Source organism: Dermacentor albipictus, unplaced genomic scaffold (genome assembly GCF_038994185.2).
Source record: "Dermacentor albipictus isolate Rhodes 1998 colony unplaced genomic scaffold, USDA_Dalb.pri_finalv2 scaffold_12, whole genome shotgun sequence".
Classification (NCBI taxonomy): domain Eukaryota; kingdom Metazoa; phylum Arthropoda; class Arachnida; order Ixodida; family Ixodidae; genus Dermacentor; species Dermacentor albipictus.
In genome coordinates, this window is record NW_027225566.1 from 15,441,480 (window position 1) to 15,460,328 (window position 18,849).

Genomic DNA, 18,849 nt, shown 5'->3' on the forward strand with positions numbered 1-18,849 from the left:
CTTGGAGGACATTCCGCTGTGACAAAGATAGGTCGTCCTATGGAAACGTTGGCCAGCCTTTCTGAGGCCCTTCAATTCTGTTAATAAGCATTATACCATTTATGTCTACTAGTAAGAAACGTTGGCCAGCCTTTCTGAGGCACTTCGTCCTTGTTTATAAGCTTTATACCACATATGTCAACTAGTAACTCGCAGTTCAGACGCGGCTAGGCGGCCCAGGCGATACTGGACGGCACTAGCTCCCTCACGGTTTTCAGTGGATTGGAGGCTCAGCTTCTACACTTCTTAGCTCGGTCTAACACCCGCGTTTAACTATCTTCTCATTTCACTATTTGGCGGTGTTGGGGAACGGCAGATTTTGGTGACGATCTAATCAAGTTCACCCAACTGTATCCCGGCTCCTCTCAAGATCTTGGCCGAGCCCCTTTTACTTAGGCGCGAAAGAACGGGTGATTTTTCCCTGCTTTAGAGTTCACGCACTTTATTGCACCACACACGCGCACCCTTGAGTCCGTGGCGGGCCTTCATTGTCCGCCCGCAAACACAGGAGAAACTACGGCAGCCGGCCAGACGGCACTGTCGCGCCACATACACTGTCAGCAATTCGCGGACTCAGGATTGCATAGAGACACCACATATTTCGGAGTATCCGCACCCCTGCCTACTTACAAAGCTTCTTAATGCATGCGCGGGTTAGAGAAAACACAGGGGTGCCTACGAAAAAACCTTCGGGGCATCACGGTCACGCTACAACACAGGCTTTCCTACAAAAAGCAGCTGGGGCATTATTTTCGCGCCGACGACAAACAAGACAATAATCTCTATATATGTCTTCCACATCTTTCGGCCGCTTGCCCGAGTGGCTGGCAATAAACGTATTGTTAGCCCCTCCATATCTCCATGACCTTTTGACGCCCGTGTATTGGTGCTTCGCCGAATCGAACAATACCGCATCGTAACAGTGCGTATCCAAAAAAGGTTGATATGACTCTTCTTCGTCTGATACGCTTTAAGAGAGCAATAATTTGCAAAATATTTTTTGGACAACTCATTACAAAAGCATAATTAACCAAAACTTCTTCGTTCGGCTAGAAGGGCCACAAACTGCTCATTTCCTTTAACCATCTAAGATAATTATTGACAACGGAGTTAAGTTAGCTTCGTGAGCTGCGCACACAACTTCTCAACTTACTGCGTATATATAGGTTACCAATCTGAATATTCGGATGGTGAAATGATGTCACCTATATTTAAGTTGGTTTAATGGTTTTATTTCCTGCAGCTAAAAACTGCCGGCATGCCGGCAGCTTTTACTGCATCAACATGCATGTTAATGGTTCAGTAGGCTTCTTGTAAAGAAATTGTGAAAGCTGCAACGGGTTTTCTTGGCGCAAATCTAGTTCAAGAACTTAAACGCATGTGCCCACCCATGCACTTGTGCCTCACAATCGATTCTCCTACGTTTTACAAGAAGCACCACAGTGCTGCGGTATATCACACAAGGTGCGGAAGAACATTGTACCCGCTCCTAGTTAGATTCCTCCGCGTTGCTGATATCAGTCTCGGTTTCCTGGCGTCATTAGGAATAAAAATAGCTGCTTGGGTGAACGCATTGGATACATTTTCAGTACATTGTAATAGATGGATCACTGCGGACATGTACGTTAGAACGAAGAGTACTGAAAAAAAAAGATGACTGATATGCTGCATATATTTTGGCGGTGTAACCTTACGATCTAAACAAGAAAATACAGCGATTTTGTGACAAAAAATGCGTACGTACGTACAGTGACATGAAATATGAGCACCGACACATGGCTCGTGGTGGAACTGGCCCCGGGATTACACGGTAACATTGAAACACGATATGCTAGTTTGATAGATACCAGTAATCGGAAAGTGCTAGCTCTGATTTTTTTTGGTACGTGGGCGCCGCTGCGCACTTTTACGAACCCTTTTTACCACGAGCGCTAAGTTTTAGCTAATATTTAAAGCAACTGTACATTATCTTTTTGTTTTTTTGGGGGGTGAGCTTTCTTTAGTGTCTGACCACTGTTCGAAAGTTATCGGTTAGCTCAAGACCGGACTAAATATATTTCTAATATCCAGAATGTTGCCACGGATTCAATAGCGAAAGAGCGTTATCTAGTCAGATTGCGCGCGTGAAGCGAACACTGGCGTACATTCTCAAACAGCTTAGAGCACCCGAGATAGCGCTTCTATGTGCGAACCTTCCGATCTCATGAACCACTGCTTTGATCCGTAAATCAGGGGCTCTATGCTGGACATTCCTCCATTTTCTTCGAAGCGTGACTTGGGTGCGGCGCGTAGAAAATGGCGCTAGTTGCGCCGTTTTATTTTTTAACGGGACACAAAGTTGATATTTTGCCTAAGAAACTGATATGAAGGCACTGAACCTAACGTTGTTCATTAAGCAAAGCAATTTTCCTCCTCCGTAAAAAAGCATCTAGCTGAAGTCGCACGATTATTCGATGGAAAACGCTTCTCGCTTGCTTCGTCTGCTGCGTACATGTCGTCGTGTGCTACATTAGCTAGGATGCGTGTCCTCGGGAAAGGGAATAAGTCATCCTATACTGGTGCCAACGCACTCGTTTTCTCCCTTGAGACAACATACGCGACCTACCGGTGGGGATGAGCGCATGTTGTAGGCCACGTTATGGCTATATCGAGAAACGCAATTGGCTCAGCCCGACTTGGCTGGCTGAGAAACGGCCGAATATCCCCGATTGCGTTGCTCGCGCTAGAGGTATCCGCTAGCGCGACGCAAGCGCCGGCGCTGCCATCTCTTGTTCGCTTCTCTCGTTACTTGCACCGCAGGAGGAAACCCCAAGGCGTCGCCTTATGTACATAATTTCATTTAAATTTAAAAGCCACCATTGTCATAATTTGTGATTGTGGTAAAAGGCATTAACCTTGATTACAATAGAAACGCAGCAGCGAAAAGTGAAAAACGTTGCAGAAAGTTTGCTATGTTCAACCATTATTATTTCATATAAACGCGTTCTTTTAAAAGAAATGGTCGCCCAAAACACAAATGCCTACGCCACCCGAGAGCGATGCAAGTACTACGAGCACGCGTTATCAACAAAATATTTTCATGGTGCCAAACGACGGGGAAAATCTGGCGATCTAGCCCAATCGGGCTACAGTACGTACAAAATAAATAAATAAATAAATAAATAAATAAATAAATACGCATTAATCTCGGCCGTCATTGCATATGGCTGCTCATTAGCATAATTCACGCTGCTCGTCGTACCACCAATTATGGCGGCAAATCTCAGCAATTGCCGCCCAGCGCAACTTCAAATTCACGTTTACGAAACGACCCTTCCTGTGGCGCTTCCCACGGCATATTCATTCAGCCATTCAGCAAGCTGACATGCCGCCTATCTTCGATCGCGGCATGAATTCTCGAAATCGCTGATGCATTACATTGGCTTCTGTAGCTTACGGCTCACTGTCTTTTTGAAGCGCAAACGTCGCAATATAGCTGCCAAGGACCCAAAAAATAATTATTCGATAAAATTCGCAGCTCAGGATCATGTTTCGTCATCTTAATGAAAACGCAAAATTGCATTTTGCAAAACTTCCGTTTCCCGGGACAAATTTCCAGGCACGTGAGATTTCGATAGGTATTGAGGGAGTGAACATGGTGGACAATGGCGGCCGTGCTGCCACCATGTGTGCCGAGAATTAAGCCTCACATTCAGAGGAAGCATAACTTTGCGCGCCACCATCGTTACACTTCGAGAGTTATTTTAACGCGACCGCAGTAAGGAGCTAGCGTCGCAGAAAAGCCGGTGTCGTCGGCGTTGCCCGCGAGTGAAAAATCCCGGAATGCAATTCATAAATAAAAGTAGCTTTCAAGATGGGCTGCGTGGGAATTGAACCATGGTCTCCGGAGTGTAAGACGGAGACGCCACCGCTCAGTCACGAGTTTTTTTTTTTTAATTGCCGGCTTGGCAAAAGAAAGTACAATGTGAATGGTCATGGCCAGAAAAAACAACTAGTCAATGCCGGACCAGTGTGGTGTGATAAGAACGATGTAGGCTAGTCATTTTGACCAAAGCACTTAGCCAATCAGGAGGTTCACTCTGTGCACAGAAAAAATTGCGTATATATATTGGCACGCGCTAGTTACGCTAGATGTCGAGGAAGAAGAAGTGTGCGTGGTAGCTGCTGCGAAAACGAACTGTAAACGGCCGTTCGCTTAAAACTGACTGACTGGCTTTTCCTCTCGTGACAAACTGGTGGAGGTGCGGGGTACGCATCCATAGTATGCCTACGGGTCCTCCACCAGAAGCTACCGACGCCAGTACCTCGGGGACGGCAGAAATCTATCGAAGCAGCCGTCGCCTCCAAGGTCTTCCACCGCAATACAGCCCCCTGGCAAGCTCCGTGAGGAAGATGTCAACAACTACCGCAAGCCAAACCGAGGGGATCCCAAATGCTGCCGTACCATGCATTCTCAACGCGCCTCGCACGCCTAAAGCCTGTTTCACATGATGCGATTTTCGTCGCACCGGAAGTGCGATTTCCGTCGTTTGCGATGAAAATCGCAGTCGCAGTGCCGACCCCCCGATTTTCGGCTGCGACCAACTGGTTGGTCGCACAGTCGCACCGTCGCACCGATCGCTGCGATTTTCCGTCGAAATTACGCGGAGAGCTTTCAACGGAGCTATTTCGCCGGTTTGTTTTGGAAAGTGGCGTCTCGCCCGACAAGTGCAATGCGCGGAGACGTGGATCGTCGAATTCGGTACGTACGCGAAGGGAGAATAAAAAAACTTGTACCGCAGATTGCATTCTCCGATTTCTATGCGTTTGTTGGCACGCTACACAGCAAATGAAGTGCATTTTCACGTTTGCTTCGTACGCCTTTGCGAGTTGTCAGTGCTAGCTAGAGATGTTCGATCCCCAGCAGACGACGAGGTCGCTACAATGTTTTGTTGAGTAGCACGGAAAAATCGCGCTTACGGAGCAGCTTGAATTATTTCAACTTCGGCAAGGGCAGATGACAACACAGCAGTGTACCCGAAATTTCAACGTTGCGCTGAACGCGGTACCGTTCAGTTGCAGTTTCTTGTCGGTTTTCAAGCACGAATTTCCCGATGCATCTTGAAAGCTCATCTTGCCTCTTATTAAATCTGACAGAGCAAAAGTGTAGGCTATCGTAATGAATTTGCTACACTAGCATTAAATCCGTGGCTCGAATAAAATATTACATGCACGTTAAGTTGCACCTCTTCTCTGGAGAATTTTTTTTTCTTGCACAAAAACCAATAAACATCGACTATGTTGCGGACTTTGTATCCTTATTGCATCTGTATGAACACTTGCTCTGCAAGGAAATTAACTGTACAGCTAGTAGATTAAGTAAACACAGTGACAACGTACCCTCCTGCACAATTATGTAGAACTCGTGCAACAATGCGAAAAGCAGGCAAACGCCCTGTTCTTGTGTGGATAAAACAGTATAAAACGACACGCTGAAGAAAAGTAAATCCAAACTGTGCAGTGAAGTCAGCCAGTACAAGCAGTTCTTGCACGTTCACCGCTGATCAAGTGTGCAGAAACATTCATGCCTTAAATGTTTCTAGTAAGTTTCTAATAAGTTTGTGATCACATATATTAGTGTGTAAACCCATATAACGATATCCGCTGCGATTACTATCTTTATAAGTAATGAAATACCATGCTACTTGCAAGAACATATATCACCTGAGGATTTTAGAACAAATTTCTGCATTTCAACTATACACAATATGTGGTTTATTCAATAAAATAACACAAACTGGGCTTTTTTGCAATGACAAACTTATTCCAAACTTTACTTACATACAGGCAAGAAAAAAAATTATAGACAGAAATATTGTTCTTCAATTTGTTCACCTGCCACTGTGGCTATAGCATTCTGCTGCTAACACAAGGCGAGGGATTGATTTGCCAGCCATGGAAGTCGCATTTCGATGGGTGTCATAGGTGCGAAAAAAAGCTCTTGCACTTAGATTTAGTTCATCACCTTTTATTGAACCCTTACACTTCAAAATGCTATTGCACCGGGGGCATGCTTATGCAAAATCTAACACCAATAGAAAGCAAAGCGCAGAATTGTAAAACAACCATCTTTCGTGATAATTCAAGTGTGTAAATATTCATTGCATCAATATGTATTGTTCAACAGCACTGCACAAGTAAGCATGATTAGGTATAGCAAGTACTCTGTCAAGAAGCTGGTTCTACAGATGTATAAATGTCAAGGCATGAATGCTCATACTACGTCGCACACATAGCACAAAGAAAACCTTTTTCAAGAGTTGTCCCTTCTGGCAGATATGAGTGGGCCATAAGCAGCAGAAACTTTATTGCAGGACATTGTGTAATACCGCTTATGAAAAAATGAACAGAGTGAAGAGGCTTTTAACCCTTTATTGACGTGTGTTGCCTACAGGCAACACACCAAAAAAGAATTTTTTTCTTGTCGAGTTTAAGTATCGAGTACGAAGTTTCTAGCTAAATGTCTTCGGCCAACACTGAATGACAAGCAGCAAGCGTCATTTGTTGGTTTAGAGCAGGAACACTGGACGAGGAAGAAGAAGTTTGGCACGCGACTCACTGTCTTGTGCAAGCAAGTTCAGAGGAGACAGGCCAATGCAACGTATGCAGCTGCATTGGTGTCGCACATCTGATGTAAAGCAAATGAAATGGGCACCTCTGGTTCACATATGATAAGAGCTGTCTATACAAATTGAAAATAAAGCTAGGTGGCTTCAATGGGGTGAAGCCCACTTCCAGTTTCCTGCCTGGGGTTTTCCCTCTATTGCTGAAAAATTTCTGCAAAATATTTTTTCTTTTTGTTGATTATGCTTACTCTTGACGTGTTTTGCATATTTAGATAGAACAATAAACATGTTTTCTCGGTATTTATATGTCTCGTCATTAAAGGGTTAACAGCAGTACCTCATGCTGCTCTAATAAGAGGAACGATGTGCAAAAACATTTCTGGTAGAACACTTAAACTAACTTTCTGAAAGACAGAAAATTCCAGGTGAGAGTTGGAGGTACGTTTAGCCCACACACACCAACAACACGGGCATACTACAAGAAACACTACAGCCTATGGTGTATTACAGTCTGTGGGAAAGCTATCCTATACAGAAATCAAAAATGATGCAACAAGCCCTCGACAACACTGCAGACTTTCTTGGCTAGTCTGGCCTCTCGCTTTCTGATAAGTCAGCTCATATCGACGTCAGAAAAAAAGAAAGACTAGAATCAAGAACTACCCCAGATTGCACATTGTGATCCACATAGCTGGACAAATATGCCCGCAAGTCAACATCCACAAATCCTCAGCTAGTGTAAGCCCATGACGGCAGAGCCAGCATTTGGGTGAAACAATTATGCAATGCCTGGACGCAACTTCCACACCTGGTGAAAAGAATAATCTCGAAATAACGGGGGTGGGCGAGCGGATACTATAGAAAATCGCAGATGCTGTGCTTGTGTCCAAGGTATGGTACGGTATGAATTACCAACAGCACACAAAAAAGACAACTCATCGAATACAGGCATCGGGTAGTAATAACAGGTCTTTCCAACTGTACCATGCTTGAAGACCTCTATGAGAAAGAGCTAACGAACAAGCACCTAGACAGAGTAGAGTTGCAGCCTGCAGCACAAATTCTTTGTCTCAAGAGCTCAGAACCTCATCGCAAGATACTATGCCAGCTAGCATATGAGATGCAAAGACGACTACCCCTCCCTTCAGAAACACAACCTCGGGAGTACCTGAACTTGAAACACAACAGGCCCATACCATGGAATATGGGGGCAAACAATTAGGCCAGGAGACTATATGCAACTGCCAAACACACAGAAGAGGTTGCTAGTCATGAAGATACAAGCAAACATAAGGCACATATAGTAGACTGATCTGGAAATAGCAGTGTAACAGTAGTATGACACTACATAAAACTAAACCCCATATAAGTGAGTAGCATTTTAGGTCATCCTACACCTAGAAAACCTGAACGGAAAGCAATCAAAGCAGCACTTGTAATGCAGATTACACCCTGCACAACACCCTGCATGGATTCACCAGAAACTGTCTGGGCCTGCACATCACACAAGATTGTCAGGAAAATCAGGAGATTAACACGCGACTTGCCAGCACATGGCCAGAAATTAAATTACAGGATACATAGCCATGCAGATATTCCAGGACACAAGCGGGCTTATAAGCCTGACATAATAACTGAAAACTAGATGAGTTTGCGTGTATTCATTATTAACTAAAGTGCAACAGATAGACAACACACAAGAACGAACCGCTCTGTGTGTTCACTTCGTTCCTGTCCATCGCATTTCTGTTGCAGTATAGTTAATGAATTCATAAGGCTGCACAGGAGAAGAATGATACCTCTGCCCAAGGGCCCGATCTCGCATCCAAATCCACACGTGTGCACACATACACACACAAATGTTGCAAGAGTGCATAGCATGAAGCAGTATCAACAGGATGACACTAGATATGGATGAGGACTAACTTTCAACTGAGGTTCATTTGTAAAAATGTGGCGAGTTGTAAAATGGCGATGAGGGAAACGAGAACAAGGTGAAAGCAGGAGCCAACGTTTCGACAAGTGGACTTGTCTTCTTCAAAGTCCACGTGTGGAAACGTTGGCTCCTACTTTCACCTTGTTATCATGTTGCTCATCGTCTTGAATTTCCATCTCCTGCCTTCCCCGAGTTTTCCCCAGAAAAAAAAAGACATCATTGAAGGATAGGTAAAAATTGGTGCTTGATGCAGCCAAACATAAATAAATATGCTACAGAAAGAAAATAGAGAAAAATTCCAAGTGCAGTTCCAAGTCTATAGTTCCCCCGCGCACTACAACCAATCCTTCCACGCGATCCTCACTAAAGCCACGTCATTGGCACGAAACTCACCGCTCATTATAACAGGTGATTTCAACGCCCCCCACACGTCGTGGGGTTACCCCATAAACAGGCCTAGCGGCAACAACCTCTCGCGCGCAATAGACGACCTGTCCCTCACCCTGGTGACGGACCACAGGTTCCCCACCAGATTGGGTACGTCGACGCAGCGCGATACTACGCCAGACCTCACGTTACTCCGAAATGTTGCAAACTACATATGGACGAACACGCAAGAGAACCTGGGCAGCGATCACTTCGTCATACGCACACAAATACCGAACACGACGGCCCCACCCCGATCTTTCACCCTCACAGACTGGGATACCTTCCGTACGTTACGGAAGGAAGATACGAATACGTATGACTCCTTCGCGGAACTCCTCTCTGCGATAAAGGGCGACGTTACCAGAGCCACGAAAACCATAGAGACGGAACTGGAAGTCCCAAGGGTTGACCCTCACCTCGCACACTTACTCGAGGCCAAGGCTTCGATACTTGCGCGATGGAGAAAGCAGCGTCTCAACAGACGCCTGCGCAAACGCATCGCGATCCTCAACCGAGACATAGACGAATACTGTACGGAGCTCACAAGACTCCAATGGCACGAACTCTGTTCGGCAGTAGACGGCCGCATGCGGACAGGAGGTAAGTGGAACCTCCTGAAACGCATGTTAGACGACAGCCAAACGAAGGATAATCAAAGTCACGCGCTAGACCGACTTCTACACTCACATAAAGGGAAAGGGGGAACGGAAGAGTCCTTCTTGGAAGAAATTGCCAAACGGTATCTTCCGCTAGGCGTCGCTCACCCCAATGATTACCCGATCATAAAGTGCGAAACCACTCCCGAACTAGACGCTGCCTTCACGGAAGCAGAAGTCCGAGAGGCGCTACACAATCTAAACAGCAGGTCTGCTTCAGGACCCGACGGTGTAACCAACCGACTGTTGCGTAACCTAGACGACCAAGCCGTTACATTACTGACGAAAGACATCAACCACGTGTGGGAAACAGGAGAGGTACCAACGCAATGGCGCACTGCCACGGTGGTCCTCATACCAAAACCCGGCAAACCACTTAGCCTCGACAACTTACGACCCATCTCTCTTACGTCATGCGTGGGTAAAGTAGCCGAGCACGTAATTCAAAACCGAGTGTCACGCTACATTGAAGAACACGAACTCCTACCACACAACATGGTAGGGTTTCGACCCCACCTATCCACCCAAGACGTGATGTTACTCCTAAAGAGACAGATCTTCGACGTTAAAACAAGAGACGTTCGAGGCATCCTCGCCCTCGATCTCACGAAAGCATTCGATACCGTCTCGCACCGCTTCGTACTGGAGTCTGTGGCAGGCCTCGGCCTCGGCCAGAGATTTCAGGAGTACGTACGCTCCTTCCTAAAAGACAGAGAAGCCCGACTGCGAGTCTCGCACCTTAAGTCGGACCCCTACGCGCTGGGCTCCGTCGGAACACCACAAGGCTCAGTCATCTCTCCATTACTATTTAACATAGTGATGAAGGGACTTGCAGACAAACTACGACACATCCCAAACGTAAACTGCGCACTATACGCAGATGACATTACCATCTGGAGCCCGGGAGGCTCCCTGGGAGACATGGAGCAGGCATTACAGTCTGCCCTTGATGCCACGGAAGAGTACCTTCTAAACACAGGAATGAAACTATCTTCAAAGAAATCGGAACTATTACTATTTCGCAAGTCTTGCCAAGGAGTCCGCCACCTAACACCTCTAGACGAACTTCCGCTCGCACTACACACAAGAGACGGACAACAGATTCCGCGAGTCAACCACATACGCATTCTTGGGCTCCTAATCGAATCCACCGGATGCCACGGACTCACGATCAAACACTTGACCGCCAAAACCGAAAACATGATCAGACTCATCCACAGAGTCTCGGGGCGCAGGAAGGGTCTCCGCGAAGATAACCTTCTGCGCGTATACCACGCGTTCCTTATGAGTCACATTAATTACGTCGCCTCTGCCCACAACTGGACGAAACTAGAAAAGACGAAGCTAAACACACTCATGCGCAAAAGCATCAAACAGGTCTTGGGAATTCCACAAAGAGCAAGTACAGCAAAGGTTGACCAGCTAGGTATGCACAACAACATCGACGAAGTGATCGAGGCTCAGACTATGGCGCAAATACTCCGCCTATCCTCGTCCAAAGCCGGTAGGCTAATCCTAAATGACGCCAATGTCTCCCCGTCTCCCTATCTCGAGCACGCGGTTAACCTACCGAGCGAAATTAGAGACAAATACAAAGTCTCACCGTTTCCCAGAAACGTCCACCCACAACACAACGTGGGTAGGCGCCGGGCCCGCGCCCGCGCAATTCTCGACCGCATCGACGCGGATCGTGAAGCCACCGCATTTGTGGACGCAGCCCAGTACGGCAGCACATCCACTTTCGCAATAGCGGTCGTGAACGGCAACGGAACGCTACGATCATCCGCATCGGTTAAAACGAGCACCAGCGCTAAAGCGGAACAAATAGCCGTAGCCATTGCCATGGCAGACCCCACATTTACTTATGTCTTCACGGACTCGCGTGCCGCAATTCGGGCCTACGAATGCGGCAACGTATCTAAAGAAGCAGCGCGTATACTACTAGCGAGCTCAAAGGAGAGCAAACGGTGCCTCTCCTGATTCCCCGCTCACATGGGGAAAGACATTCACCCGCAAAAAGCTAACCTCAATGAAACGGCCCACGACCGTGCGCGAGAACTTGCCCGCCGCGACGGTCCCACGGCCTACGAGGGGCTGGACATTCAGTTTAATGACCCGCTGCTCACTTACCAAGAGATCACCTCCCACTATCGGAAAGGCAGAACCAAATTCCCGCTCCCACACGCCAAACTCGAACGCGCGCAGGCGGCCGCGTTTCGAATGCTACAAACGGACTCGTATCCGTCCCGAGGCCTTCTAAGTCACTATAACTCACAAATCCCTGCAAATTGCCCAGACTGCCCAGAACTTTATTGCTCACTCTCGCACATGCTATGGCAATGTACCGCGTTACCAAAGGGCCCTCTCTCCAGTGAGCCCAAATGGGAAGAAGCCCTCAAAAGCCCGGACCTCAAACTACAACTCAAGGCCGTCCAGAGGGCCCAAGAACTGGCGGAGCGTCACCACGTTCCCGTCCCGACTTGGGTGTCGCCTACGGTTTCTGCCGGAGGAGTTCCCCGCATGGGATCTCCAACGGATTGAAACTCCTCAGGACTTCAATAAAGTTCTTGACTGACTGACTGCAGGAAAAAATAATTACTATTGCCAATCCTGCATGCCAGCACCTTTCAAGAAACATTGTTGTTATTCCAATAGACAGACTGACAGTTTGCTTATGCAATGCAAGCACATTCTTCCAGTTCCATGCCATTGGGGAAAAAACGAGTTTCCTGGAAGGTAGCCACTTGCACACTTGGTGATCACTGTTTTTTTTCCCTGGACTTGTATATCTATATGTATTTTCCCCCTTTCCTGCTTTTATGTTTGGCTTCATCAAGCACTAGTCTTTATCAGGTTTTATTGCTGTACTACTTTGTGGTAACCTTTATAGATCACTGCATTTTCACAATAAACCTTTTAATTAGAAGTTAGCATACCCTGTTCTTACTGCTTCACACTGTAAATTCTTGCTACATTGGCCAAATAAAAGATTTTATAAGGTATCATGAGGGCTATTAAAGTGACTTGCTGCAGTCTAAAAAAAAAACGAATAGCCTGGCTGCAAATGGCACCAAAGAACACATAGGACAAACAAGAAAACCGTGATGATCTAACAATCAAAAGTTTAACGTACACACCGAGTAAATGCTCGCTGACAAGCAATAGAGTGAACATACACAAAAAGGAGAAGCAAAAATTCATGTGCGTTTCCTGACGGGAAATGCATCCATTTCTAACGGAGGCCGTGATGACAAGATTAACCCAGCATTTTTAGATCTACAGCTTCCGTAATTTCTCTAGGCAGCCGATCTGCACAGAATGCTAGCTTCTTCCTCTACGATGCACGCTCAGATGTGGAGAGTGCATTGTAGAGGAAGAAGCTAGCATTCTGTGGAGATCGGCTGCCTAGAGAAATTATGGATGCTGTAGATGCAAATACACTGGGAGAATCTTGTGTCAGCATGACCGCTGTTACACTTTCAGAGATGGATGCGTTTCCTGTTGGGATCTGTATGGACACGCATCAGATCTTGCTTCTGCTTTTTGTGTAAATTCGATTTGTTGCTTGTCGACCAGCATTTACTCGGCATGGTCAATAAACTTTCATTTGTTAGTACACGTCATGAGATTATCTTGGTATCTAGCAGATAGGTGTTCATTCTTTTTAGAGTGAAGCTGTATATGCCTAGGCGAAACACTCATGGTCCGATCACAAGAACCCTAGCGTAGGGGTATGAGCCATTGCTTCGGGGGTTGTGAGCCATTGTTCGTCTTACATGAGGGACGGAGACATTTCTTGTTGGGTAGACATAGAAATGCTTATGCATTTAACACAAACATTTATCTACGCATTATTACAAGGAAGGGACACAGAGTGGGACGGGGTTAAGACAAGATCATGATGTCATAATTATCTTGCAGCAAAGGTGTGGCGGGCCATTGGCTACACCGATAGTGACGTCATTTCTCTCTAGCAGCAGAGCGCGCGTGCAGAAATCTCTCTCAGACTTCCCTATAGGTTCAAAAATGTGTCCCTGTATTTAATTAAATGAAATGTGCAGCCCCGGTGTGTCACTTGGTAACTACAGTGCATAACTGAGTCATAAACATTATGATTAACGCATTACAAAACACAAATGCGTAACATAATTCAGAAAGACTTCGACGGACCGCCTGGATTAACACAATGAACCGCTGCTCATTGCACTTTCGAAGATGGTGATCTTGCAAAGTGCAATGTGCGGCATTCCAAATAAACAATGTGATAAACCCAAGCCAAACATGTGCATAACCTCATTAAGAAACACAGACATAACCAATAATATAGAAAGACTTGAATAAGCCATTGGAATTAACCCAGTGATAAAAACCGGGACTGCACATTTCAGCTTCGCTGGTTTACCGTCTGTACAGGGTGCATGGGCAGTAACTTTTTCTGTTATTGTTTGTTAAGTATTGTATAATGTTGTGCCAATAAAACACGTTGGGCTAGTTGGTGCAATGTAGTGGTACTGCTTTTTTTGCTGGTTCTTTTTCTTAATGTTGTGCCCTTCTTCCTTTTGTAACAACTTTTTTATTCCCCCTTGCATAATACTCCAACCTTGCAGCCTGCGAGGTATATAAATAAATAAGTACATAAGCACGTCATTCATTCATCTGCATACACCTCGCACCATTCCTTGCTCAACAAACGTCACTGTGTTGATGTCTCGCAGCGTGCATCTACATTAACTGCGTTTGCATTTCGGTATGGTTTGTGAACAGTGTAATGCATAAAGATTACATGACATGCATTAAGGTTGTGACCTATGCGGTGCAAAGGAAACCTTGCAAAAGATGACAAGTTGGATTGTTGAAAATAAGACAAATTGTATATATCGCAGTTACTTCAACAGCATTTAATTGACCACTTGACAAAAACTTCCCTTCGCATAGATTCCAACACGTACACTGAATCTGCAGTTTTCTTTTTTGCTTATTAATGCAGTCGTTACTGCATGGCCACATTGTAGATTTGAAAACAAAGCGAAATAAATTTGTTTGTTGCAATATAACAATATGTGTAGATCACTGCGATTGTAACCCCAGAACTTAATACAAACATGCACACTATAGGACGCAGACAAATGTTCAGGACAAATTTCAGAATGTTTGCATCCTGATACTTATGAAAGTGAACGGTTTCATTCCATGGCTGTCAATGAGAGGGAGAGAGAAAACTTAATTTTGTTCATGGAACAAAAACGCATTGATAAGCTTAGACATATAGTCATTGCTTAACACTTTCGAAATGAATAATTATAGCTCGCTATCGACATTGAAGCAGCCATTCGACAGCAAGAAAAGGAATCAGTTTTTCCAGCTCTGAACATTGAATTGCAGGAAATGCAAGCAGGCATAAAATTCTGCCAATGTTTAGGAATACCAAATTGGAATAAACATTGAGGCTTGGAATTGTACTTTCTCTGGCTGAGCAATCGAGTTTGAAATGACTCCCATAAGCATGTCGTAACAATGTTGATCTAATACAGGTTAAATGCACGACTAGCTTAAGAAATCTGGATGATTGCTATAAATTACAGTGAAGAAACTATAATATCTAATAACATTATTAATATAATAAAAATGTTTATTTCCACAAAACAGGCTAACCATGAGAGGCGTGCGAGGCTGAGCAGAAAGCTGAAAAATTCTATGGCAAGTGCGCCTGCCGTGGGCCTACGATCCTGCATTATGAATAGCGCGTATTGATATGGTCTTCTTGTTAGAAGTTCCGAGTATACTACCAGCGCGAGACACGGGACAACAAAGTGGACGACAAGCGTGTCTTTTAGAATGCTATGTTACAACGTACAGGTTTCTACAAAAGTGATGGTAACTGCTCGAAACATTTGATGCGTCGGCTTTGGCGCCTTTAGAAATATTGAGCGGGGGCTCCCATATATGCTACGACCTCGTTAGCACGAGGTCGTAGCATTAAATCCCAGCCACCGCGGCCGCGTTTCGATGTGGGTGAAATGCCAAATCGCCCGTGTACTTAGGTTTAGATTTTCAGGTTTATTGATTTTCAGGTTTATGAAGGCAAAGCTGCTGACCGCCCAGCCAGCATGGGTCTCGGAGAACATGTTGTGCTCTCCCTGCTTGATGGTGTGGATCCTGGTACAGAACTATATTTTGATAACTTTTTTACATCCACACGGCTAATGGAGGCCTTGAAAGAAAAGGAAATTCTGGCAGTGGGGACCGTTCGAACAAATCGCAAGAATCTCCCTGAAGAAATCAGACATGATAACAAGCTGCAGAAGGGTGACTATATATGGCGGACAAAAGGAAGCATCACGGCTTACCAGTGGAAGGATACGAAAAACGTCCACGCACTTTCCAACTTTCATCACCCGAAGGACACTGTGGACGTTGTTCGAAAGCTTGCCAATGGCTCGTCCGTGTCTGTCCAATGCCCAAAGGCCATCTCAGACTACAACACCTGGATGGGTGGAGTCGACAGGTTTGACCAGAGGAGAAATGCGTATCCGGCAGACAGAAGATCTAAAAAGTCCTGGTACCGAATTTTCTACTTTCTGCTGGATGCAGCAGTAGTGAATGCTTTCCTCCAAATGAAAGAAGACAATCAAATGAGCTACCTGTGGTTCCGGCTTGTCCTCGGTCGCCAGCTGATAAACGGCCAAACCTTCAAAGGCTCTAACAATCGGCCTTATAAAGCCAACAAAAAAGGCACCAAAAATGGCCAAAAAATGGTAGGAGTTCAGGACGAAGTCCGATTTCTGGGAGATGGACACCACCCTCAGAAAGTCGCGAAAAGGAGGCGATGTCGCTGGTGCTCCAGTGCCAAGAAAGAAGCTCGCACCAATTTTTTGTGCTCTGCATGCAATGTGCCACTTTGCGCAACATGTTTTGGGCCTTTTCATGCTGGTCGAAAGTGAACTGAAAGCCCTTGAGAGGCGATGGGACAAATACGTCCCACTTTCTGAAATTTCATTGAGTGTCAGTGGGACACATCTGTCCCACTTTTTCTGAATAAACTACTTGTTCTTATGGCTTGAAATTTCGTGCAAACTATTTCTGTTGGCTTCATTTAGTCAAATAACACAACATTTTTCTTAGTTCTTGAAAAAAATATACCTTGCCTTACAAAGGGTTAAAGAACCCCAGTTGGCCTAAATTTCCGGTGTCTGCCACTATGACATGCATAATAATCCGATTGTGGTATGACACGAACATTCCCACAGTTCTGCCAACACTTCTGTGTTGGCAGAATGAGAACACGTGTCATGTGAGGCAATGAGAAGGCTGAACTTTCTCGTACATTGTAAAAAATGGCGCACAACAATGTCTCGAATAAACACGGCTCCCTGTATGTTTTGTGTATTACGCAGACAAACAGCAGTGGTACACGCAAGGTAAAATTTACCATTCCCTCACTAATCTCGCATAGGACCAAACGCTAAAGAAATGAAACATTCGCAGTCAACATCACCACCATATATCGCCAATCAAAGCAAACAGTACAGAGAGTTTCCCTTACATCAATTCCCACAGTGCATGGGTTCCCCATAGGGGACTCGACCACAGCCACCCGAAGTGAACGGACGTGCCGTTGGCGCACTCCGGACCCCGAAATCTGCCCGAAGAGAACGTACGTGCCGTTGGCGCGCACTCTGAACCGATCCGACGCGAGCTTTGCCGTCGCCCCCCGCCCGAGCCTCCCGAGGTGCCGTGCGCTGTGTGCCCCTGCGTTTGCGCCGCTGCCGACCGTTAAACCTACATCCGAACCTTTTTTGGACCGTATCGATGTCGGAAAGTCTGCTCCTGGCCAGCCGCCGCACTGAGTCTTGCCTCGCTAGAGGCTAGGCGAATCATTGGTAGCGCACCCACCCCCAACAGCCAAGGAAGTGCAATCACAGGGCGAAGACCCCGACCCGACAACGGTCAGACTCAGTGAGTGGACCACGATACTCCATGCGTACAAGGGAGGCAAACCAAGCCCGGAAACCCTGGTTGTGCCTCCTCATGCAGCCCCTGTTCGAGATAAGCCTGCCACGCCCACCGTCGGTGCTCCGGCCGACACTGCCCCTGCGACCTTCAAGCCGACATACCGTGCTCAACAACAACAGCTGCGCGTGACGCACGCAATCGCATTGCGAAGTAAGCCACTTGCTTCACTCCCTCCCGGCACTATAAGGGTAGTCTTCCGACCAAGAGGAGGCCTCGCTTTTAACTGAGCCCTGGCGCAGCCACTCATAAAAGCTCTGCGAGTCGCCGCCGCTGACCGGGACCTAGGAGAGTTTCACCTCCGGATTCACCCGACAAATAACACCTTCACGGTCGCTACACCTCACGAGTCAACGGCCCTTCACCTCGTCCAACTCAAGGAAGTGGTCCTTCAAGAAACCAGTTACCCCGTCGCCGCCTACATCGCACCGCCGCCCGCTGCTGCACGCGGAGTCATCTCGCAAGCCTACTGGGCGGAAACACCAGAAGAGATGCTACAAGACCTCCAGAGTCGCAACCCGGAAGCTGATATCATCGCAGCCCGAAGAATGGGTAGGACCCTTTCCGTATCGATCACATTTGTGCATGGCCCACTGCCTCACACCATACGCTACATGAGTGTAGTGCATACATGCACGACGTACAAGGGAAGTCCAGACGTGTGCACAAACTGTCGTCGACCGGGCCACAGATACGACGTGTGCCCCCACCCCAAGAGTGGTCTTTGCCCGCGGTGCGCGGACAAACATGAGCCGCAAGATGTTCCCTCCTGCATCCCGATCTGTATTCTCTGTGGGGGGCAGCACCTCACGGGTACCGGCTCGTACAAGGCAAGAAATGCCGCCACCAAACGACTTAGCCCACCGCCCCAGAAGACAAAGTTCGCTGCGAAGAAGGATTTTCCCCCTCTTAACACGACCCTCCCGTCTACCTCTACATGGGCTTCCAAGGTTGCCAAGACGAACATCATGACCTCCCAGGACTCGGGCGTGAAGACTCTGCGGGATGAGGTACGGCAGCTCAAGGCAGCCCTCTATACCTCCCCTCCTGCTCTACCCCCCACTCCACCTTCCCCGTCTTCTTCATCCACCCCGTCCGACCAAGCTCCTCAAAAAAGAGGAGGCCTGCCGAGAGCCCAGTCCAACCTATATACCTGGAAGCCAAATTTCAGGAC

At 46.6% G+C, this 18,849-nt stretch overlaps 2 protein-coding genes across 2 annotated transcripts in view; one reads left to right on the forward strand and one right to left on the reverse strand.

The window, feature by feature from the left end:
- Positions 1-18,849, reverse strand: part of LOC139051566 (solute carrier family 22 member 13-like) — a 468,022-nt gene that overhangs the window by 127,172 nt on the left and 322,001 nt on the right. The window lies entirely within an intron of this gene.
- Positions 15,869-16,734, forward strand: LOC139051567 (piggyBac transposable element-derived protein 4-like). The gene has a single exon (XM_070528532.1). The coding sequence runs from the start codon at positions 15,869-15,871 to the stop codon at positions 16,604-16,606; it is 738 nt and encodes a 245-aa protein (XP_070384633.1). The 3' UTR covers positions 16,607-16,734.